The sequence below is a fragment of the Acomys minous genome (assembly GCF_964271855.1).
Source record: "Acomys minous genome assembly, chromosome: 10".
NCBI classification, from domain to species: domain Eukaryota; kingdom Metazoa; phylum Chordata; class Mammalia; order Rodentia; family Muridae; genus Acomys; species Acomys minous.
Window position 1 is genome coordinate 74,825,238 of NC_140491.1, and position 23,449 is coordinate 74,848,686.

Genomic DNA, 23,449 nt, shown 5'->3' on the forward strand with positions numbered 1-23,449 from the left:
GAGACAGCATTTGCCCTTACGATAGGGTTAGTTTAAGACACAAAGATCACGGCACTGATGTTATGCCAGTGTTTCAAGACCATTTTCTATGTGAAGCCCAAAACCCAAGGCTTTTCTAACTTGCAGTGTTGTTGCAGTAAGAATGTTCTTATCACAGTCAGAGGCAGGAGGATCTCTGTGAGTTCAAAGCCGGTCTGGTCTACAAAGTAAGTCCAGGACAGCCAAGGCTACACAGAGAACAAAACAAAACAAAACAAAAAAACCCGAAAACTTAGCTACCACAGATATTCAAGCTGTTTCTTGAGGAAAGAGACATAGAATCTGCTGAAAACATACTTGAAATATTTTAACTGAGAATATATAAATACGCAGTTCATAGTTACTGTTGGAAGGCTAAGCCTTTGTTTCTTTGTGCCCATTAATTGCAATTTTTCAAGGACTCATTTTTATTCATGTGTGTGTGTGGTTTTGCCATTTGTGTGCAGGGTGGAGGTGGGCAGAAGGAAGAACCGGAGTTAGAGGTGTTTGTGACCCAGCTGACGTGGGTCTCTTCAAGAGCAGCAGAGCGTTTCTCCAGCACCTAGGTGTAGTTCTGCTCTAAGCTGTACACAAGCCTCAACCAAAAAGCGTCCCTGCAGTTCCCAGTTACTTTCTGTTTGCTTGGTCAGTCGGATTTTCTAGACAGGGTTTCTCTGTGTAGCCTGGCTATCCAGGAACTCACTCTGTAAAGCAAGCTGGCCTCGAACTCAGAGATTCACCTGCCTCCGCCTCCTGAATGCTATGATTAAAGCCACCTTCAGGCTTCCAGTTCTACATTTTTGATGATGTTTTAAAGACACTGAGACACAGTGGTTTTCAGGTACCATGTCAATGCTTAATCTTTCGTTATTATTACTGCCTTACCTTTTCGTGCCTTTGTAAACCATTTTATTTTCATTATGGAATCTTTCAGAGCATTTTCCTTTGCTAAAGTAATAAATTACGGCTTTATTTTTAGGCATCTCAACTTGAGTGTGAGACCAAAGCAGTTGCCATCCTTAGTGAGAAGTGGTGTCCCAGAAGCTCTTCGTGGAGAAGTCTGGCAGCTGCTAGCAGGCTGCCACAACAACGACCACTTAGTAGAAAAATATCGAGTTCTCATCACAAAGGTCAGAAAGGTCATAGGGTTCAGAGTGAATGGTGGGGTGTTTCATAATTTACCTTACATAAGTATAGCCCAAAGATGTTTTTTCTCTTGGAACAAAGATAAATGCACAAAATTTACTTTCTCTGTTGAGTTTATCTCAGTGGTGGGACATATCCTTTAATCCACTGTGTATCTTAGTCCTGCCATCCTAGATTAGCATTTTGAGCCAGGCCATTTGTGTTTCCAAATGTTTCTTTCTTTCTTTCTTTTTTCTTTTTTTGGTTTTTCGAGCCAGGGTTTCTCTATATAGCCTTGGCTGTCCTGGTACTCGCTCTTGTAGACCAGGCTGGCCATTATGTTGGTGTGGGGGTTTTGTTTTTAATTCTCTTGTGGGTTTTTTGTTTATTTGTTTTTTCTTTTTTTTTTTTTTTTTTTTTTTTTTTTTGTTTGTTTGTTTGGTTTGGTTTGGTTTGGTTTTGGTTTTGGTTTTTTTTGTTGTTGTTTTTGAGACGATTTCTCTGTGTAGCCCTGGCTGTCCTGTAACTCTCTCTGTAGACCGTGCTGGCCTCAAACTCATAGATTCACCTTCTTCTGCCTCCCAAGTGCTAGGCTTAAAAATGTGCATCACCAGACCCAGCTGTTTGTTTGTTTGGCTTTTAAAATGAGATCCTGATCTTGTCTAGAATTTATCATACAGCTAAGACTGGTTTTGAACCTGTGGCAGTTCTTCTACCTAAGGCTCCAAAGTGCTGGCATTATAAGCATGAGGCACCGTTCATATATGTATGTGTGTGTGTGTGTGTATATATATATATATATATATATATATATATATATTTCCCCCTAGAAGTATGCTTTTTGAAAAGAAGGCCTTTTAGTTTCTACACTTACCACTAATAGGTGATAGGTATATTTAAAACCTGGGTTATAAAGATACAGATTCCCTCATAGCATTTGAAATCTTTAAAAATTACATTTTATTTTCTTTGAGTTGTATGTGAGTGTGTGTTTGGGCACCCTAGTGCCCTAGTACATACATGTTTGGGTAAGGGGCAGAGGAAAACTAGGAAAAATCCATTCTGTCTATCCTAACATGGGGCCCAGGGACAAGACTTAGTTCCCTTTAACTACTCTACCCCAACTTGGGAATTTTTCATATGACAAAAAGGTAAAATCTTTGTAAAGAAAATGTTTAAATTTTATTAGGGGCGTACATTACTTTTTTAAATGGTTAAAACAACATACAAAAAGGACATATGATCTTCAAAAGAAAATGAATGTCTAACATAAACAGAGTTATGGGCCTCAGAAGCCAAACTCAAGAATAGATGAAGGACCTTTGTTGAGTATACCTGACAAAACATAGTGGAAGTAATAATAGAGTGGTTTATTTTCCCAGAACCTCAGGGTGTCTTTTTATCAGGTGTATAGCTCTTGAGACAGGTTCGAGAAAAGAGTTTATTTGTATCACTCCCTCCATGGTTCAGGAAACACTGCACACAGAGGAAGGAGCTGCAGGCTATCAGGATGAGACTTGATATGCTGTGGTCATATGGTGGGGCAGGAGGTCCCCTTCTGACAGGGTTATAGGGCAGAAGAGAGAGCGAGGGTGGGAACGGGAGCATACAAGCAAGGAGATAACAATTGGGATGTAATATGAATACATTATAATAAATTTAGAAGAAAAGGAAAAAAATTGCTGAAAACAACAACAGAAAAAGAATCTTTAAGTGTAGGGTCTTCCTGTGCTGTTGTCTGGATACGTGGACAATCAAGAGCTACTGAAAATGTAGCACACACAGTTGCACATGGTGCATAAAGCTTTGTAATATCAAGAGACAGTGGCCCTGGATTGTATATTTATTGTGCTTTTATGATTGTTTTAGAATGTACTCTTTCTACTTATAAAATCTTGAGCCAAGTAGTTATAGCTAACTCCTGTTATCCCAGCACCAGCGATGTAGAGGTGAAAGCAAGACAGCAAGCAAGAAAGAAGTGTTGAATGTTACCAAGACTTTTTCAGTATAGAGTCCATTCTAGAAAACATGCCCTTAGGGTTGTTATGTTTTGATTTTTGAAACAGGGTCTCGTCATGTAGCCTTGGCTAACATGAAGTTTGACATGTAAACCAGGCTGGCCTCACAGAGATCCACTTGCTTCTGCCTTCTAAGTTTTGGGACTAAATCACCACACCAGACAAGCACTTGTAGATTTCCTTCTGGTCTCTAGCCCTAATCTCCATTGTACTTGTGAGTTTTAACAGAAGCCTAGGAAGTGATTCCCTGAGCCTGCCTCCCTGCTTGTCTCATTACTATGTTTGAATCAGACAACATGTAAGCTGGAGTTGAGCATGAAAAAAAAAAAAAAGAAGAAGAAGGTTCTTTGCAATTTGCAGCTTCCAGAACCTTCCTCAGTCTTCTGTCTTTGGCTATATTTAATAATAATTCCTATTTCATGTCATTTTTCTCTTACTATTCCTTTTGGTTTAATGCTTAGTATTCAAAATTTACAGGAAGTGTTTCTACAGTAAATGCATTTTATAGTGAGTGACTGTGGGTCAACAGCACACCCTGACATTCTCCTTCCCAGCCACTCACTCCTTCTCAAATGTGTATATGTCCTTTCCTCTGCTGAGCTTTGGTTTCAGTTGTAAGACTTTGCTGCAATTACAAACTCATATCCAGACCCTAAGCAAGCAGTATTTTATGTCTTAATTGCTTGTGCAGTGGAGGCCCAGCCACATCTACAAGTCTAGAAATAGAATGCACCAATGACAGTGTCATCACTGAGCAGATTGTTTCCTTCTGAAATAAAAATATCTCTCTGGAATTTATAGGCAAGGACTGAAATCACAAGAATGCAGCTCTGGGCACCCAGCAATGAAAGACTGTCTGTTTAGCAGGAAGCACATGCAGTGAGGAAGCTGAGCACTGGTTCACCATTCTCACTCTTCCATTTATAAGCTCACATGATGTGCTGTACCTTGGACCAGTCATTGGGATGTCAGATGAGGGTGCTTCTGTGTTACTGGATTATATGCACAGATTTAACCATCAGTGTAGAAAAAATTTTTTTTAAAGATTTGCTTCAATAACAAAGAACCTATCAACTTTTTTCTTATCATTATTTCTCAAACAGTAAAGTATAACAAATATTTACATAGCGTTTACATCACATTGTGTATTTTACGTAATTTACAAAGGATTGATTTATACAAGAGTGTTGTATAGAAGTGCTCGAGATGGAACCCAGGATCTTGGACATGAAAAGCAAGCATTCTACCATATTCCCTAGTTCCCCACTGCCGTATTTTATATAAGGCATTTAGTGTCCATGAATTTTATATCCAATAGAGGTCCTGTAACTGGTTGTCCTTGGATACTGAGAGATTACTGTAGTGTTTCTTGAGTCTTACCTCAACACAGACCATAATTCTACCATTTCAAAATAGATACTCCTGCTGTATAAGAAATTACAGGGCTGGAGAGAAGGCTTGGCTATTAGCAGCACCGATTGCTCTTGCCGTGGACCTGGGTTAGGTTTGGTTCCTCGCATCTGCACGGCAACTCACAACTGCAGTTCTAGCTTCAAGGTATTAGATGCCAATATGTAGTGCACATAATCTTATGCAAATACATACACATAAAAATAAAAACTAAGCTAATTAACTTCTATTAATGAAAAGGCATATTGTGAGTTGCCTTTAAAACTTTATTTTGTAAGCCGGACGTGATGGTGCACGCCTTTAATCCCAGCACTCGGGAGGCAGAGGCATGTGGACCACTGAGTTCGAGGCCAGCCTGTTCTACAAAGCGAGTCCAGAATAGCTAAGGCTGCACAGAGAAACTCTGTCTCAAAAAACAAACAAAGCAAAACAAAAAACCACCTATATTTTGTGAAAGGAAGAGGGCTGTTGGTACTGGGTAGGCAGAGGAGAGTGGGAGGACATTTGAACATAAAGTATACTGATTCACATGTGAAACTCATTATTTGTGCACTAAAAAGTATGCAAACAAAATATAGGAGACATAACACAAACTACCTTGTATTATTCGCTGCCATAAAGCAGTTACTGTTGTAGGTCATTTTAAATTACTTGTGAAAATAAACAATCTGCATATCTTTATGAAAACATTTCCACTCCATTGAGTGTGTCAAATCTAAGACGTTGTTTGTGTATGTGTATGTATGTAGGCTTGACCATTTAAAAACCGTTAGTATTTAGGATTTTGTTTTTACCCACAGAAGTTTTATATCATTTAGCCTGATACAGATTGACTATCTCTATTTAAAAGCTTGGTGCCAGAACTGTTTGAGATGTGGGGTTTTTCTGCTTGGTTATGGTATTTTTGGTTTTGGGGTTGTCTTGGTTTGGCTTATGTCAACTGTCTCTTAAACCCCCATGATACAAAACTGCAGTGCTCTGAAACCTCAGACTAGTACAGGTCTTTCAGCGCTCCCTTCTAAGCTCTGGACTTTAAGAACAGAAATGCCTACCCTTGTGGGTGCACCAGCAGTTAACTGCAGCTTCATTTGAAAGAAACAGAATTTCTGTTGTATTTGGCTTATATTGTTTATTCAGTTAAAAAAATAAAAAAGTCTTTCTGTTCCAGTCCTGAGAAAACTAGGCAGTTAACTATAAACAAAGCCAGTAGGGGGCCAAATCTTAGAAAGTGACATATTAATGGTTTTGTGTAACAAGAAAAAAATTTGAATCATTTTATTTCATGTTTATTTGATAGTGTTCTGTCTTTCCAGTGTTGGCGTTATACATACAAGGCAAGTCCTCTACTGTTTAGCTGTGTGTCCAATCCCAACTTAAGCCATACATTTAGGGTTTAATGCGGTATAATGCGTGCTAGTGCAGAGGCTTTGAGGACAGCCTGCTCTATATAGTGAGACTCTGCCTTAAGGAAGGAAGGAAGGAAGGAAAGAAAGAAAGAAAGAAAGAAAGAAAGAAAGAAAGAAAGAAAGAAAGAAAGAGAAAAAAAGCAAGTAAGTAAATGAAATTAAGTTTAAAAACAGTCTATGACATGATTTCTTACGTGTGACAGAAGGCAGATTGTCTTGCTTCATATCCTAGCTCCGCTGTTTCCTAGCTCTGTTGTTGGGTAATTTAATATCCTTTGGTGTAAAATGTGATGGCACTAGAAATTTGCTTATATGATTGTTAGTATTAACAGGCATAATAAGTAAAAACACTTAGCACAATTCATAGTCATATTAAATGTAAGCAGCTGCCTACTGTTATTTACTGTTTATCATTATACTTTTAGAATATTATTTTGGTTCCAGTGAAACCTGGAAAAAGACAGTTGTGGCTTGGATTGGGGTGATAGCAAAGGACTGCCTCTTATTTGCTGGGGACGCTTTCCAAGACATCCAATGGGTGCTTAAAGCATTAGACAGTTTTAGACATGTAACTGTTTTCCATTCTATACCTTCATAAAGTATAACTTACAAAGTATACATAATAAAAAACTAAAAATAATAGATAATAATAAATTAACTATAACAGTATTTGTTTATAAGTTTATGTGAATGTGGGCTGTCTCAAACTGTAGGATTTTTCCATTCAGTGCTTTCAGACTACAACTCAGCTAAGATAATGGAATATAAAATTACAGATAGAGACTACTGAACAGTGTTAAGATGCTCAGAGGTAGACCCCTCAGCATACCATGTGCTGAAAGGGACTGAGACAGGTAGGAACAGGAATCAGAGTACCTCAGATAATCTGTAAGTGATAGTGATTTAAAGATAAGAAGCTCTGAGCCAAGAGGCTGTCCCTTTGTGGCTGTTCTCTGCTGAGGCCTCTCACATACAGCATATGTCTCATGTCCTTCCTTACTTTCTTGAAGTGAACAGTGTTCACACTTCACTGAATTAAGATTGTAGGCATCCTTTTGCCCACAGTAAGAAAACATGTATAAAATAAATACAAATAAATATACAAGTTGGATTACATAGTGCTCTGTGTAGATCTCCGGGGATTATTACAGATGCCAGTATTTGTGTGGGGCATTATTAAGGCAAAACTATACCATTCCCATAGCACCCAGTTGTTGAAAAGCACCATTTATGATATTATCTCAGAAAAGAAAAAAACTGTATGATTTCAGTTTGCATTTTTTAGACAGGTACAAACAAAATTGCATTTTAAGATGGAAAGACTTGTACCTGAATATTTGTGTGCTGTCTCAGGCTGTCACTTAGGTGGAGTACCTAACTAGACTGAGGGGAGAGGGAGAGGCAAAACAGACAGCAACACAGCACAAAGAAAATTGAGACTGAATATTGTCTTTCAGTTATAACTTCCTGTGTAGCTGAATTAGAGTTCCTCGGTTGCCATGTACTGTTGACACACTTCCTTGCTTTGATACTGTTCTTTGTTCTTGGGAAAATGGTATACAAAAATAGGACTTTCCCCCTCACCCCTCTGGTCGTGTGCTTCAGCCCAACTCATAACTCCTCCCTATGCCCCCCTCCTTTCTTTCCCTGCCTCCCACCTCCTACCTCCCACCTCCCCACAGCCTAGCTAGTTTTCTTACTGGCAATCTGAATTCTGCTCATTTACCTAAGAGGAGGATTCCAGATTAAAATAGCTTTGAAACACTGCACTGCAGGCACACCAAGTCAGTGGCCATGGTGCAGTCGGGAAACTAGGAGCTCCTTTCTGGCGATGAATCCTAATGAGTTACCCAGGATGCTAGAGAGTGTGCTAGCACATGTGCTTTCCTTCCCTGCCCTCTCTCCTTTCTTTTCCCAAACCCCTTCTCCCTGCTTCCCCTCCTACTCCTTTATCCCCTCCCTCTGTGCCTTAGTTCTGCAGCGCCGCAAGCTCAAGCACATTCCTGCGTTGCAAGGCTTTCTGTTAAGGATGTATTGTGGCTTTTGTTCGGATTTCAGCGTGCAGAATTACAGGTAACACTCTGATATTGAGCTAAGCAGATAAATTATATTAGGTGTTTGCAGAGGTAATAGTACATTGTAGTTAATGGAGAAGATTAATCTTGGTTAATTTTTATCAGTGGTAATGTAACTAAATGTTTTCAGGATTACCATAAGGAGATTCTCTCTCCTACAGCAGATTAAATAAAAGAAAATGAGGGTAAATGGATCTGTAATTTCTTTCCTTTTATGTTGATCTGGGAAGCATGGTATAGCTGCTCCTCTGGAGTAAAGGGCTCTTTACGGAGGGTGCTGCTGAGGGTACAGTGGGAGGGGTGGTGCCAGTCAGAGCTAGCTAGGTTCTTTGACTAGTACACGGAATGCAAAATGTAAAATGCTCTCTCCTTTTCTTCTATCAGCTGTTCAGAGGAGACTCATTACAACTCCTGCTGAAGCTCCTAATCTTCCTCCCTCTGCCCCTCCCCCACCCTCACTTGGCCTGAAGACACTGTCCCCAGTTTGCCTTACTCCCTTGGTGCTATGTGCATGGGGAACCTGGCAGTATGGCTGCGTCTGGGGCTGTCCAGACAAGTGCTGTTGGTTCTCCCTATTCCAGGAAGAATTTAAAGGGAAATTGCACAGCAGGCAATGCACTACAGCAGCAGCACCAGGAATCTGGTGACTAGGGCTCCCTGGCATTGTCACACATGCAAAGCTGACTGCGGTGACTGTAGCTGCTCCCAGGAACTGTGACAACAGCCAGGTGGCAGCATGAAGTGAGAGCCTGAGCACGAGATGAACTCCACCCTGGATGGTAATCAGAGCAGCCATCCTTTCTGTCTGCTGGCACTGGGCTACTTGGAAACAGTCAGGTTCTGTCTTTTGGAAGTGCTGATTATTGTCTTTCTAACTGTATTGATTATTTCTGGCAACATCATTGTGATCTTTGTATTTCACTGTGCACCTCTGTTGAACCATCACACCACAAGTTATTTTATCCAGACAATGGCATATGCTGATCTCTTGGTTGGGGTAAGCTGTCTGGTCCCTTCCTTATCACTCCTTCACTACCCTCTTCTGATGGAGGAGGCCATGACTTGCCAACTATTTGGTTTTGTAGTGTCGGTTCTGAAGAGCGTCTCTATGACTTCTCTGGCCTGTATCAGCATTGACAGATATATTGCCATCACTAAGCCTTTAACCTATAACACCCTGGTTACTCCCTGGAGACTACGCCTCTGTATTTTCCTGATTTGGCTATATTCTACCCTGGTCTTCCTGCCCTCCTTCTTCCACTGGGGCAAACCTGGATATCATGGAGATGTATTTCAGTGGTGTGCAGAGTCCTGGCACACCAACCCCTACTTCACATTGTTCATCGTGATAATGCTGTATGCCCCAGCTGCCCTCATTGTCTGCTTCACGTATTTCAACATCTTCCGCATCTGCCAACAGCACACAAAAGAAATCAGCAAAAGACAAGCCCGATTCAGCAGCCAGAATGGAGAGACTGGGGAAACCCAGACCTGTCCAGATAAGCGCTATGCCATGGTCCTATTCAGAATCACGAGTGTGTTTTATGTCCTCTGGCTGCCGTACATCATCTACTTCTTGCTGGAGAGCTCCACTGGCTGCAGCAGCCGCCTTGCATCCTTCCTGACTACCTGGCTTGCTATTAGTAACAGTTTCTGCAACTGTATCATTTACAGTCTCTCCAACAGTGTTTTCCAACGAGGACTAAAGGGCCTCTCAGGGTCTGTGTGTACTTCTTGTGCAAGTCACACCACAGCCAAGGACCCTTACACAGTTAGGAGCAAAGGACCCCTTAATGGATGTCGTATCTGAGGGGCTCACATACTCAGCCATTCTGTTTGCAAGGAGAAAGCATGGCTTTACTGCTGCTTTTCCCTTCCATCTTTGTGCTCCCAGTTTACTAGAGATCTAGGACAGAATGATTTGACTCCGAGCAGATGCAGACTATCCAGATACCTTCTAAGTTTGCAGAAGTTGTTTCCTAAATGAGATTTAAAATTAGAAGAATGAGGATCATGAAAAAATTCACACTTGATCCAGTTTTTGAAATGTCATGGAAGTGACTACAGTTCTCAGATTGAGAAGGAATAAAGCCACAGCTGACACCTCTCCCAGCTGGGGTGGCTGAGCCTGGGTGTGAAAAGTGTCAACGCTTAAAAATAATTGTTTTCTTGTCCCTTTCTGGATTTTTCCAAACAATTTGGAATTTATGTGCAATTGGTATCTTGTAACAGGAAATATTAAAATATACTGAACTAACAAAGAATTTTTTTTAAATCTGTGCCAAAATGTAACTGCACTGAAAGATTCAGCACTTATTCAGGCAGCAAGTTGTTTTGTTTTCACGTTTCTTGAGAGAAATTTCCATAGGATGAATAATGTGAACCCTGAACATTCCTTTCTAGAGTTTGGAGTGAGCCATGAAGTAACTGCAATGAAGTCACGTAGTTTATGAAAACAGCTGCTTTTACTTCGTGCTTCTGAGTATTGTGAATACGTGCATAGAAGTGGCTTTACCGTGCTTTTCTGATGTCTGTGTGTGTGAAGAGTGAGAATATTTACATTGAGTTAGATTTCTTTTTATAACAAAGTGTATTTAAATAAGTAATAGACAGATAGCTGTCCATTGTAAAGTGGAAGTATATATGATATATATATATATGAATTTAGTATTTTCTGTTCTTACCTAAAGTTTTTGATGAGAAATGAGTCCTAGAAGTAAGTGACTGCTGACCCAGTCAGCCCTGGGTCAGAGTATTCTGTCTGCCTTCTAAACAGTTATCTGGCATCACAGTCACGGGTCCAGTTTGAAAAACATTCTTTTGGGCCCTGCTAAGGAGTCACCTTTGAAGGGGAGGAGGGTTTTAGTTGGCCTGAGTCTCCTTCCTGCTATTCTCTTTTTTGAGGGAAAGGATTCTTTGTCATATATTTCTTATTTTACTCTTCTGGTTTTACTTTTGTTTTTCAAAGCTCTAGGAAATATGTTTACTGTTTAGAATTACAGTGCTGTGTATTGATATGTAGTGTTAACCTTTGTTTTAAAACTGTCTTGAAACCAAGAGAATTGTTTGTCTAAAAGGTAAGAGGGCTGTTGACAGCTCACATTAGAATGTCCTCTTTGTGTAGTTTGGTTTTTATGTTTTTGTTTGTTTGTTTTACTTTGTGCTAATTTTCATTAAGTTTCAGAAAAATTAATTGACCTCTGCTTTTGGCTAGAGGTTGTTGTAGAGTGGATGCAACAGTGGCAGACAGTGAAATGGGCAGTGGACGAAGCCCTGGGGATGCTAATGAAAGTGGATTTCCAAATCCAAGAGGGACACAGATGTTTTTAAAACAGGCAGATAAGCTTTGGTTTTCCATCTCATGTTAGAAGACTGTTCCCTTTTAAGAAGAAGGTATCGTGTTTCTTTACACACACACACACACACACACACACACACACACACACATTCTCATATATTCTCTCTCTCTCTCTCTCTCTCTCTCTCTCTCTCTCTCTCTCTCTCTCTTCTGGTATTACACCCTTACAAATAAGGCAAGTAAAATTTCCTTTTATATCCATAGCTGAATTTATTTGTTCTCTTTTGCTTTTTAAGCCAGTGTCTCACTGTGTAGCCCTGGCTGTCCTAGAACTCGCTATCTAGACTAGACTGGCCTTGAACTCCAAGATCTCCTGTCTCTGCTGGAATTAAAGATTCACTATGCCCAGCTCCCAGCCAATTCTGATCTTATGTTTTAGACATTGATTTCATTTTAACCTCAAATATCTTCAGCTTTACACTTTTTAAGTGACTGAGAATCATAACAACACTTAAACTTGAGATTCCAAGTTCAAGGTCACCTGCTCTACATGGTGAGTTCCAGAACAGCCAGAGCTGTTTGTAATGCACATTTTTCCTTGCACTGTGTAGCCAACAGGTTAGCTCTGTAGATTCTGTAGCCTAGGCTGGCCTACCCCAGGTCTTCTCCATCCCCCTCCCAAGTGCTGGAGTTACAGATGTGCCAGTACACCAGCTTTCTTAAATATATGCATATGTGCTAGGAAGTTTAATCTTTTAACATTAGCATTGTGCTTATGAGTTTTTAGTTTAGCAGACATGAGATTCTTAGAGACAATCATTATTAAAAGGCATTAAAGCTGTAGTAAGAGAGCAGTTTTTGTTGTTTTGTTTTGGGTTCTAGGGTCCCATTTGTAAAAATGGAAAAGAATTGTTCTGGTAATACCTAAACAAGCTGATATGTTAATGAATGCAAACAGCTTTTTAAATAAGTTTTTTTTTTTTTTAAAGCAGCTGCTAGTACTAAGGTCTGGTTTTTTAAAGGCATTTCTTTCAAAGTAGAATTTATATTGCTATTTGAGACAGAAACTAAAGAAGAAACTGAGTAGTTGCAGTAATTGTAAAAGATAATGGGTTAGGCCCTTCATTACTTTTATTACCCTTGGTAAAACAGATGTCTTTACGGTTTATCTTGTCTTTATTGTGCTGTGTAAACTTTTAAGACTTAAGATACCAATTCCATTGCTCTTTGATTCATTGTCTACACTGCCCTTTCATTTTGAATTTGCTGGGTAGGAAGAGATGAATGGTATAATTACAGACTTCAGGGGTGGGAGAATTCTCTACATTAAAGACTTGAGAAGTTGGTGTTTAATCTTTTTCTTCTGGCACATTTAATGCAACATTTGATGACATTTTATTTAAATATCAATCTGACTAGTTCAGAGTGAGGAAAGAAAAAAATATATATATATTTTAGACTCAATTACCTCAGATAGCTTGTTTAACTCTGTGGTATGTCACTAGTATCAGAATACACTTTGCTTTTAGACATAGTGTGAAGTTACTTCTTGTAAAGTTTAAAGTAAGATTATACCAATTGTTTAACTTGTAAGTGAATTGTAGTTTTTTGCAGCAATTTCAGTGAGCATGTCTGTGCCTCATAGACATGGAAAAGTAGTTGCATGTGAGCCAGTACCTACCTCAGAGAGCACAGAACAGCACAAAGGTATCCTTCTTATTCAAAATCCTAATTTAGGCAGATTTTCTTTTAGCAGTATTGCTGGATAAATTATTTTTAAGCCTTTTAAGAGTGGCTTTTTCTTTCTATTTAAATACTTTATTTAATATTTTTAGGATTGGAGAAGCTTAAACTTCTATGCTATGAAATTATCCATCTCCTTGTGTGTGAAATGGCAGGTTCACAAACTCAGATGGTGGAATGAATTGGGGAGGATTGCCCCTGCTTTTCAAAGGTTCATTTGAAAAATATGCACAGTTACTTTGTAGGAAATGGCCTTAATTTCATTGACCATGTGCTTCTGTATTAAAAAGATATTTGAAGTAAGTAATTGGCAAGCTAGAGTTTTTTGTTATGTGATCAGTTTGAGAGACATTTAAAAATGGGAGAATTGTAGCAATTGTCAGAGTTGTCATGGCATATTGTGGTTCTGCATAATTTTCATGTATCAGGTTGAAGAAAAACCAAATGTAAATATATTAAGGTCTTTATAGTGTTGATACATATTGTTGATATTATAGAATCTAGAATTGAGGTAGCCATTTCATACGACTACAAATGAGTCACTGGCATTTCTTTAAAACTTGGGTGATAAAAGAACATCTGACACAATAACAGTGAACTTCAAACTGATTAGCTGGTTAGTAAAGTAGGGCGAGAAAAGATGGTTCATGTCCTTTCTTGCTTCCTGGGGTTCTGTAGGAATGAATCAGATAGCAGATGAAGACATACCTTAAAAACTATGAAGTGCTTCATAAATAAAAGTGATCACTCTTGTTTGTATCTGCCATTGCTTCACATATAAGCTGTGTATCTTAGTGTGCTTCCATATATTTCAGTCATGGATGTAAAAGTAACATTTATTTGCAGATGTAATTGTCGTCTCAGAGGCTTACTGCTTCTGTCCTAACCTAGACCTAGTCCTGGTAGCTTCTAGCCTCCACACAGTCTAACCTAGGCCTAGAATGTATTCATCCTCTGAGACTTACTGCTGAATAAGCTCATCCTTTCTAGTTCTTTCTGAGCTCTGGCTAGCTGGTTCAACTCAGCTGTTCTGGCTCCAACGCCTCTCCAAGCTGACTGATTCAAAGTGGCCTCTCTCTGCTTTTGACTGAATTGCTCTGCTTGGCCTCAGACTTAACTCTAGCAATCTGTTCTAATCTTCTGGCTCCTTCTCATTCTCTGCCTTGACCTGTGTCTAAGTTGTTCTCCCTTCAACCTGTCTCTGTAAAACTCTCCCAGTAATGGTGCACGCCTTTAATCCCAGCACTTGAGAGGCAGAAACAGATGATCGCTGTGAGTTCAAGGCCAGCCTGGTCTACAAAGACAGTCCAGGACAGCCAAGATAACATAGAGAAACCCTATCTCAAAAAAACAAAACAAAAAAACAAACAAAAACTTTCCCAGTAAAACCACCTCTGAATTCCACTGAACTTCCACAAACTCAGCTCCATCACACTGCCTCTCAGCTCCCTCTCAACCCAACTGCCTGAACAACACTGGCTAGAACTCAGAAATCTGCATGCCTTTGTCTCCTGAGTGCTGGGATTAAGGGCATGTACCACCATGCATGGACCTAAGCTTTTCTTTACTTGAAACTCACTTTATACCAGGCTGACCTTGAACTCAGAGATCTGCTTTTCTCTGTCTCCTGCAGTTTAAAGGCATGTCTGTATTCTAGCCAGATCACACAGACCTAGAAGATTTTTGGATGTGATCGCTTGCCAGAATAGCTATGTTCTGAATTAAAATTCCTCTACACGTGGAGGCTCAATGGTAGATCACTACTCTGAGTTATTTAGCGATCCCAGACCTGAAGACCATATGACCACTTCTTTACTTCCTTTTATTGTCTGAAAACTTAGTGAAGGCAGGGGACAGTATCCCTGAAATCTACATCCCCATAGTCTAACACAATCTGTTCCACAATGAGCTTTTATTAGTCACCTGCCTGTCTCCCTTTTGTCCTTCTGTGATTGATAAAAGGGCTGTTTTAAATGCAGTCACAATGTTCCATATGATCTGAGCTACTCTAGACTCCTTGGAGATGATATTACTATTTTTTCTTTCTTTTTTTAAGAAAAAACTAGTGTAGGAGTAAGTTTTCAGTTACTGCTCCTGAGGCTGCTGTGTGTCTGGCAGGGTTACAAACTCCACTTTGTCAGAGCATAGATAAGGTGCACATAGTCAGACCACACCTTGGCTCTAGACCCAAACAGGAGAAGCTATAAAATCAGCCACAGATGAGACTAGACATGCTGGAACCTCTGGCTATATTGTTTTGCTCTGTCTCTTTGCCAGTTTTTAAATCTGTCTTTTGAGATGATTCATATGGGAAGTTCTGTAATCAGGTTTTCAAGACTCCACACAGAGTGAACTTCACCTGGAGGGATTTACAAAGGCATTCTTCTGAGATAACACGGTCAGTCTTTTATTTAGGGTAAGTTCACATAATGGCAGTTTTTTTCCTGGGAGTATATCATCAGCCACACCATAGGCAGATGGTTGCCTGGTGGGGATAGAAGGTCGTAACACTGTTCTGTGATGTGAGGGATCAACTCTGTGATTGCAAAAGGCTGGCCATTCATACCCAGGAAGAACTGAAATCATCTGTGCTGCCTCTGCTTTGTTGAGCACCACGCTGCTTTCATCTAAGTTTTCTTGTCACCTGTCTTCTCATCAGATCCTTTGCAAGTTTTACTGGCCTTCGAAAATAGTCCTTTAAGACACTGATTTATATTTTATTATATTGCAGCTTTCTGTTTTGTGATGATCCAAAGAGCAGCAGGTTTCATTTAGTTTCGTTCTAGGGCAGCTTGTCTTAGTCTTCACATAGTGCCTACTTGAAAAAATAAGGCATATGGGATCTCTTAGGTAATTTATAGTGTCATTTGGGTACTCGTGTCAAAATAGCAGATAGATAGGATGTCGGGTCTTGTGTAACAAAGAAAAGAGAGGCAGTAAATTATTAAAAAGTATTTGTTGTTTGGTTTTAGCTCTTCACCCCACCCACCCCCAAGACAGAATTTCTCTGTGTAGCCTTGACTATCCTGGACTCACTTTGTAGACCAGGCTGGCTTCAAATTCACAGTGATCTGCCTGCCTCTGCCTCCCCAAGTGCTTGGATTGCAGGCATGCGCCACCACACCCGGTTGAAATATTTGCTCTTATTCTGACATTTTACCTAGGGCCCAAACCCAACTGAACTACCCCCTAGTGTTGTGATAAGAACTCAGACGTCTGCTTCTGGTTTGTTGCCCTCTATTAGTACTCTCCGTTGCTTTTGCAAGGAATATACTTCGCACCTACACATGTACAGGTGCATGTGTACCTAAATCTAGGCCTAAGGAGCAACAATACACATGTAAATCTTAGGCTGTTAGGTTTTAGGAGAATTTCATGAACGCCTTATGCTATCTGCCCAACACTTCGAGGCTATGTGAGTGAGTGGTTATTTTTAACCTTACTAAGAACAAATTAGGAAGCAGAAACTTAAATACACACAGCTTCCAGGTGGAGGTCTCAATTATAACCCAGGCCTTTCTGACAGTAGTGCCCACGTAGCTGCTTCATTTACTTCCCAGAGGAACCTTTCAGGTACTTACTTGGTTTTCATATCCTCCTTTTATTGGTCAGGAATGTTTGGACTTAAATGGGTTAGGAACTTGCATTGTTACTCACTAAGCCATCTTGCTTATATGCTTTTTGAGAACAGGTTGCCTTGTGTTGCCCAGACTGCCCTTGAATTCCTGCCTCAGTCTCCTGAGTAACTGGGACTGTAGGCATACACCCTGTTCCTGGCTGCTTCTCTTTACTATTTCAACAATCAGAAGCTTCTTAAAAAGTAATCAGCCTGCCCATATTTGACCACGTCCCCTGGATGGGGAGGCCTGGTGGCACTCAGAGGAAGGATAGAAGAGACTTGATACCCTATGAGCATATACAGGGGGAAGAGGTCCCCCTCAGTCACAGTCATAGGGGAGGGGAGGAAGGGGAAAATGGGAGGGAGGGAGGAATAGGAGGATACAAGGGATGGGATAACAATTCAGATATAATATGAATAAATTAATCAAATATATATATTTTTTAAGTAATCAGCCTGAAACAAGCAAAGATGTGGGTTTCCTAAGGAACTGCCGAAACTAAACTCTCAATGGATACAACCCAAAAAGAATTTGTATCCATTATTGGAGGACAAGGTGCTATTTAAAAGTTTAAAAAATTTTAAAAATTAAAAAAAAAAAAAAAAAGAGCAGGAGGAAAGCAAGAAAGAGGTCTGAGGGGCTGAGCACTGGCTGTTTGTCCAGAGGTCCCGAGTTCAGTTCCCAGCAACCACGTAGTGGCCCTCTTGCCCTCTTCTGTCTGATGCTCTCTTCTGTCATGCACTCATACATGTGAGTACTTATATACCCAAATATACAAATTAAAAAGTCTTTTTTTTTTTTTAAAGAAAGAGGTCTGAAATTCAAGTGTAAACATCTGACAAGCTAGAAAGTAAAGTTTTAGTAAAATAAAGACAGAGAAGGGGGGTACTAGGTGAAGAGGAAAACAGGCTCAGCTAAGGATAACTGGATAGCGAGGAGTTATAACAAAAAGGTCCAGTGCACATGTGAGGAGAAGATATGATGCCTTCTCAGAATACAGAGGATGAAGGAAAGTCCTAAAAGCTTACTATGAGGAAGGAGTCCAGAATTTTATGTTCATTATTATGTCCGTTATTTCTATTATTCAAATGTGAGGATAAAATAAACCCATTTTACAACTTGTGGTGTATTTGACTATATTCACCAGCTTTACATACTTTTTTAGAGTTGCTGAACACTGTGTTTCCTTAGAATGAGAAGAAGAAATATGTAAGATCCAGGAAACTCTGAGAATTAGAATTCCTACAGAAGGGGAAAAGGGGGGGGGGGTAAGAGGGCTATTAAGGTAAATTAGACAACAACTCATCAAAAATAAGTAGGGAGAGGGCATATCAGTAGGAGGTCTGTTCTTAAGGAGTGGGTGTTGGGGATACAGTGGAGCCTCAGCCAGGCTAAAGAGAGTTACACATCCTCACAGAGCTGTACATTATCACTGAGTGTACATGCCTGGCCCAATGACTCTTTCAGACTTTTAAAGGAATTATATTCCGATATATGCATAGTATAGTTAGGGGAAAAGGAAAATAGGACAGTTGATGAGAAGAAAAAAATAGAAAGTTAAAATAGAAGTGAATCATAGATATACTCTAATTGATTATAAATTATATTGACTTAGCCAAAACTGGTAGCAAAACTGTTGAGATTAAGGAGAAAGAATGGATATAGACCTGTGAGTAGACAGAGCTTCAGGACCTTCTCCCATGCCAGTGAAGAGTGAACAGTGCAGGAAATAGCTGAATTAAGAAAAACAACCAGCTGTAAAATGGGGGTATAGACTTGCTTACCTCTGAGGAACATGTGGGGGTGCATTATAAGCTCTGTGTCCTCTGCCCTTTAAGGGAGGGTTGTTTGTAATGAGGAATGTCAACTGTGTTAGCTAAAGGCAGTGAATTTTAGCAGAAGAGGAGCCAAAGAGGAGCAAAAAAGACAGATAGCTATCTGCTGCTTCATAGGAAGTGTGTGGCTGGCACCACCTTACTTACCTTAAAGAACAGCTTCCTGTTACTCATCTTAAATTCTTCTCCCAGGAAGGTCAGTGTATTCCCATGGGAAGTATGGGAAGTTTTGGAGCCTTAAGGTCTTTTTGGTTCCTAACCTACTACAATAGGTTTTCTGTGTGGCTCCTTTGGAGATTTTTATGTCTAATTTTCTTTCTTTCTTTTTCCCCCTTTTGGTTTTACAAGACAGGCTTTCTCGTGTGTTGTCCAGGACTCGCTTTGTAGACCAGGCCAGCCTTGAACACTCAGAGATAAGCCTGCCTCTGCCTCCTGGAATGCTGGGATTAGAGGACATGAGCCACTGCACCAGCTTAGTGTTTGATTTTCATTGAGAGAATACAACAGCAATTGAAAAGCGGTTTTTTGTTTTGTTCTTTTTTTCTTTTTGGTTTTGTTTTTTTAATATCATGAGAAGGAATTTACAATGTGCTAGCATGGAGGTAGCAAGAGAATGCAAAGTGCTGCCTGGAATGTGTAAGAAGTAAAGTATTGTGTGGGTTTCCATAGATTGCGGTGCATGGGCTCTGGGGGAGGGTTTTCTGTAGGCCTCTACCCCTCCAGGTGGAGTGGTGTCGTAGTATCCAGATGGGCAAGATTAAGGAAACACAAAGGTCAGTAAAGACCTACCAAACAGTGTATGAAGTGAGAAACCACTTTGTAGGCTACCAAAAAAAAAAGTTATCCTTTTGTAAATTACTGTGGTTGTAGTCATGGTGGACTTACTGACTCATTTATAACAGGGTTGTGGTAGTCTGCACAAAACACAGAACTGTAGTAGCCTTTTCAAAGCAAAACTTTAAATTTGATCAACTTTGAACAAATAAATTGAATTGGAAAAGCAATATTTGGTGACAAACTACTATTTACATAACAACATGAGTTATTTCTGGTATTTCTTTTAGGGGAACCAAAATAATCCTCATCCTTTCAAGATGAGACACATGGTGACAGTGAGATTCTAAAAACAGTTTCTGTTACTGGGTTATTTTATATTACTAGATTTGTTCATTCATTTTGTTTCTTAGATAAAGAAAGTAGTGAGAGATTATTAGAGGCTCTAGGTTTCTATTTTATAAAATGGAATGATGCTCCTTCATTAGACTTATTTGAAAATTGGGTACTATCACATCTTGGGTGTGTAGCAGTGTGCTTGATAAAATGACTGCTACTAGAAATGGCACTTGCTCATCCGTGAAGTCCCTCTGCAGAGTCTTACATACTAGAAACGGCACTTGCTCATCCGTGAAGTCCCTCTGCAGAGTCTTACATACTAGAAACGGCACTTGCTCATCCGTGAAGTCCCTCTGCAAAGTCTTACATACTAGAAATGGCACTTGCTCATCCGTGAAGTCCTCTGCAAAGTCTTACATATTTCTTTTTACTTTAGAGAGTATTTTGCAGAAGAGTTACTGCTGACAGTTTGGGAACACTGAGTTATATATTCCTTGTGTAGATGTGGGAAATTCTGGGCCTTACAGTTAAAGCCAAGGAGAATTGAGGCTGAAGTGTGTAACTAGGTATCTTTTGTTTGTTTTGTTTTGCTTTGCTTTCAAGACAAGGTTTCTCTGTGTACTGTGCCTGTCCTGGACTCACTTTGTAGACCAGGCTGGTCTAGAACTTACAGAGATCCACCTGCCTCTGCCTCCCTAAGTACTGGGAGTATAGGTGTATGCCACCATGCCCTGATAGCAGGTATCATTTTAATAATACTTTAAAAAATGAGGCTAGAGCTAGGGACATGGTTTGGTGAGTAAAGTGCTGACTACGCAAGCATGAGGGCCTGAGTTTGGATCCCCAGCACCCACGCAGCGCCTGGGAGTCCACTGCATCTATAACTCCAGAGTTAGGAAGCAGAGCCAGGTGGATCCCCAAAGAGTACAACCAGACTGCCTAGCCAGGCTCCATGCAGAACTTCAGATAAATATTTAAATAGTCATTTCTTGACAATTCTTTAAAAAAAAAAAAAAAAGCAGAAACAAAAACTATAAAAAGCCGGGCGTGGTGACGCATGCCTTTAAATCCCAGCACTCGGGAGGCAGAGGTAGGCAGATCGCTGTGAGTTTGAGGCCAGCCTGGTCTACAAAGGGAGTCCAGGACAGCCAAGTATAACATAGAGAGACCCTGTCTCATGGGTGGAAAAAAAACAACCAGAGACGAATTCTTAAGCAAAAAGTTTAAATCTGGAAACACACACACACACACACACACACACACACACACACACACACATATATTTGATCTTAAGAATACAGTTTTCCCTGAATACAGTTTTCCCTGAAAGCTATTTAAAAGTATGATTTTTAAAATAATGAGACACAGCCTGTGAATAGGTGTGTGGATGCAGGCCTCTTCCTGGAATCTGAACACTGTTCAGCAGCTCCATGCATAGTATTGTTCTCATTTAACACGTGTTCCAGAACAAGGCAATAGCATGGAGTTAGAACATTCCATTTTAGGGGCTGGAGAGATGGCTCAGAGGTTAAGAGCACTCACTGCTCTTCAGAGGTCCTGAGTTCAATTCCCAGGAACCACATGGTGTCACAATCATCTATAATGTGATCTGATGCCCTCTTCTGGCCTGTACTGTATATATAATAATAAATAAATATATCTTTTTTAAAAATGTAAACACTTGGAGCTCCAAACTTTGTCTTAGGGCTGCTTCCATTTAAAAATTAAATAAAAGATTAAAAAAAAGAAACATTTTAATAATTGTAATTTACTGGGTTAGGCCATATAAAAACATAACTTGAAAAATATAGTACTTGGACTTAGGTTTTGTATTATGTACTATGCACTGTATGTTAATTGTGTTTTATTTATTTTGTATGCATTTGTATGATGAGGCAGAAGTATAGAGGTCATAGAACAGCTTGGAGGAGTCAGTTTTCCTTTTCTACTAAGTGGTCCCCAAGAATTGAACTGGCATCAGGCTTGGTAGCAAGTTTTTTTAGTTATTTTGTTGTTGGTGATGGTTGGTTGATTGATTGAGATGGGGGTCTCACTTTATAATTCTCTAACTCTTAGCTTACCTGAAACTCACTGCATAGGCTGTGCAAGCCTATAATTCATAAACGTCCACATGCCTCTGACTCCTGAGTACTGGAGATAAAGGTCTGTATCACCATATCAGGCCCAGAATGTTGTTCTTAGCATGTGACACTCTGTAAAAGTGTAAGCACACACATCCTACAGTATGTTAGCTGTGTTAGCTAAGCTGTTAACTTTACTAGGAGAGTACCTATTTGATGTCCAGTTTACTTGGTGATAGAAATGAAATTGAAAGAAGTGTTTAGAAGTCTTTATAGTTATCAGAAACGCTTGTTGTGATTAGGACTTTGCAGATTTTTGTGCCTTCTAATTTAACTTGTAACTTGCCACTCTCACTATCACCACCACTTTTTCACTCAGAACGATTCTCTGCCTGTTCACTTTTGTTAGTAACAAAAGTTTTTAGTGTGTCTGCTCCTTGGGCTCTCTAGATGTGTTACTATGCAGGAGAATCAAGAACTTCCAAGCAGGAAAAGACTGATAATGTTTTTTCTATACATGATTTGAGGCAGTTTTGCCAAACATGGGCCAGTTTTCCTGTGGGAAACTTGAGCCCTAAAAGGAAATGGACATAGCTAAAGGGCTACATGTCACATGGGAGTTACTTAGATTTATTTTTAGAAAGGCATTATAATGCCATATTTGGTTTGAAACAATGTGACAGCGCTCCATTTTATCAAATGCAGAGCCATCTTTTCTCAAATCAGCTACTTTCCTCTTAACATTGTCTGCCGTCGATAGAACCATAGTGTCAGAATAATGTTTACATACCCATCCAGTGATGCAGTTTTAACTACATGTAAAGACTGCATGTTGCACAGATTTTCTAGAATAGGCTTGCTGAGTTTAGTTTTTACAATTAAGACTCTGGTCACATTACATGCTTGTCTTTTGTTTTCCATATTTGGGGAGAGTTGTTTGTTTTATTGGATGTTGGGGATAAGAGTGAAGAGGCAGGGGGCTGGAAAGATGGCTCAGCAGTTAAGAGCACTCACTGACGGCTCTTCCAGAGGACCCCAGGTCAATTCCCAGCACCCACATGGCAGCTGACAACTGTCTGTAACTCCAGTTCCAGGGGATCTGACACCCTCACACAGATACACATGCAAGCAAACAACAATGTATATTAAAAATAAAAATAAAAAGAGTGAAGAAGCAGAGGCATTTGAAGTTACTCTAGTTTTTTGTCTTAAAAGGAAAAACTCAGCCAGGTGCTGTGGTGCATACCTGTAATCCCAGCACTCTGAGAGGCATAGACAAGCAGATCTCTGTGAGTTTGAGGACAGCCAAGGCTACACAGAGAAACCCTGTCTCCAAAAAACAAGAAGATCTTACTAAATGATCCAGTGATAATAGAAAACCTGAAATGGTTTTCTTAATAGAAATCTCTACCTTAAACACTGGTTTAAAACAACATACATCTAACCAGCACTAACTTGTTCTTGAGCTCTATGGAGTTTGTAATTCATAGTCTAAAAGGAAAAAAATCTTCTATCATTTATATCCTAAGTGTCAGTGTTTCTCTTTTCTTTATAAATTAGTTTGATTACAATAAAGTATGATATTGGTAGCATACAATAGATTCCTGAACTGCTGTCTGATTACAGACTTCCTCCCCAGACCAGGCATAAGTCCAAACAGAAAAACATACCAAATACATAAGTACGTATTTTGTCTCTTGACTTCTC

General features: G+C 39.8%; 2 protein-coding genes across 11 annotated transcripts in view; both read left to right on the top strand.

Moving 5' to 3' along the window:
* RABGAP1 (RAB GTPase activating protein 1) overlaps window positions 1-23,449 on the top strand; it is a 138,260-nt gene that overhangs the window by 76,196 nt on the left and 38,615 nt on the right. For all 9 annotated transcript variants that reach the window (XM_084798465.1, XM_084798458.1, XM_084798459.1 and 6 more), the window contains one exon: window positions 998-1,148. In XM_084798465.1, the coding sequence (XP_084654591.1) occupies window positions 998-1,148 (151 nt within the window). The remainder of the gene's footprint in view (window positions 1-997; window positions 1,149-23,449) is intronic.
* On the top strand, window positions 1,984-20,692 carry GPR21 (G protein-coupled receptor 21). Of its 2 annotated transcripts, none has more exons than XM_084798471.1 (2): window positions 1,984-8,050; window positions 8,437-20,692. In XM_084798471.1, exon 2 carries the CDS (start codon window positions 8,813-8,815, stop codon window positions 9,860-9,862), a length of 1,050 nt encoding a protein of 349 aa, XP_084654597.1. In that variant the 5' UTR covers window positions 1,984-8,050; window positions 8,437-8,812; the 3' UTR covers window positions 9,863-20,692. The 2 variants fall into 2 exon arrangements, with proteins under 2 accessions (XP_084654597.1, XP_084654598.1); XM_084798472.1 differs by having other exon boundaries at window positions 8,634-20,692.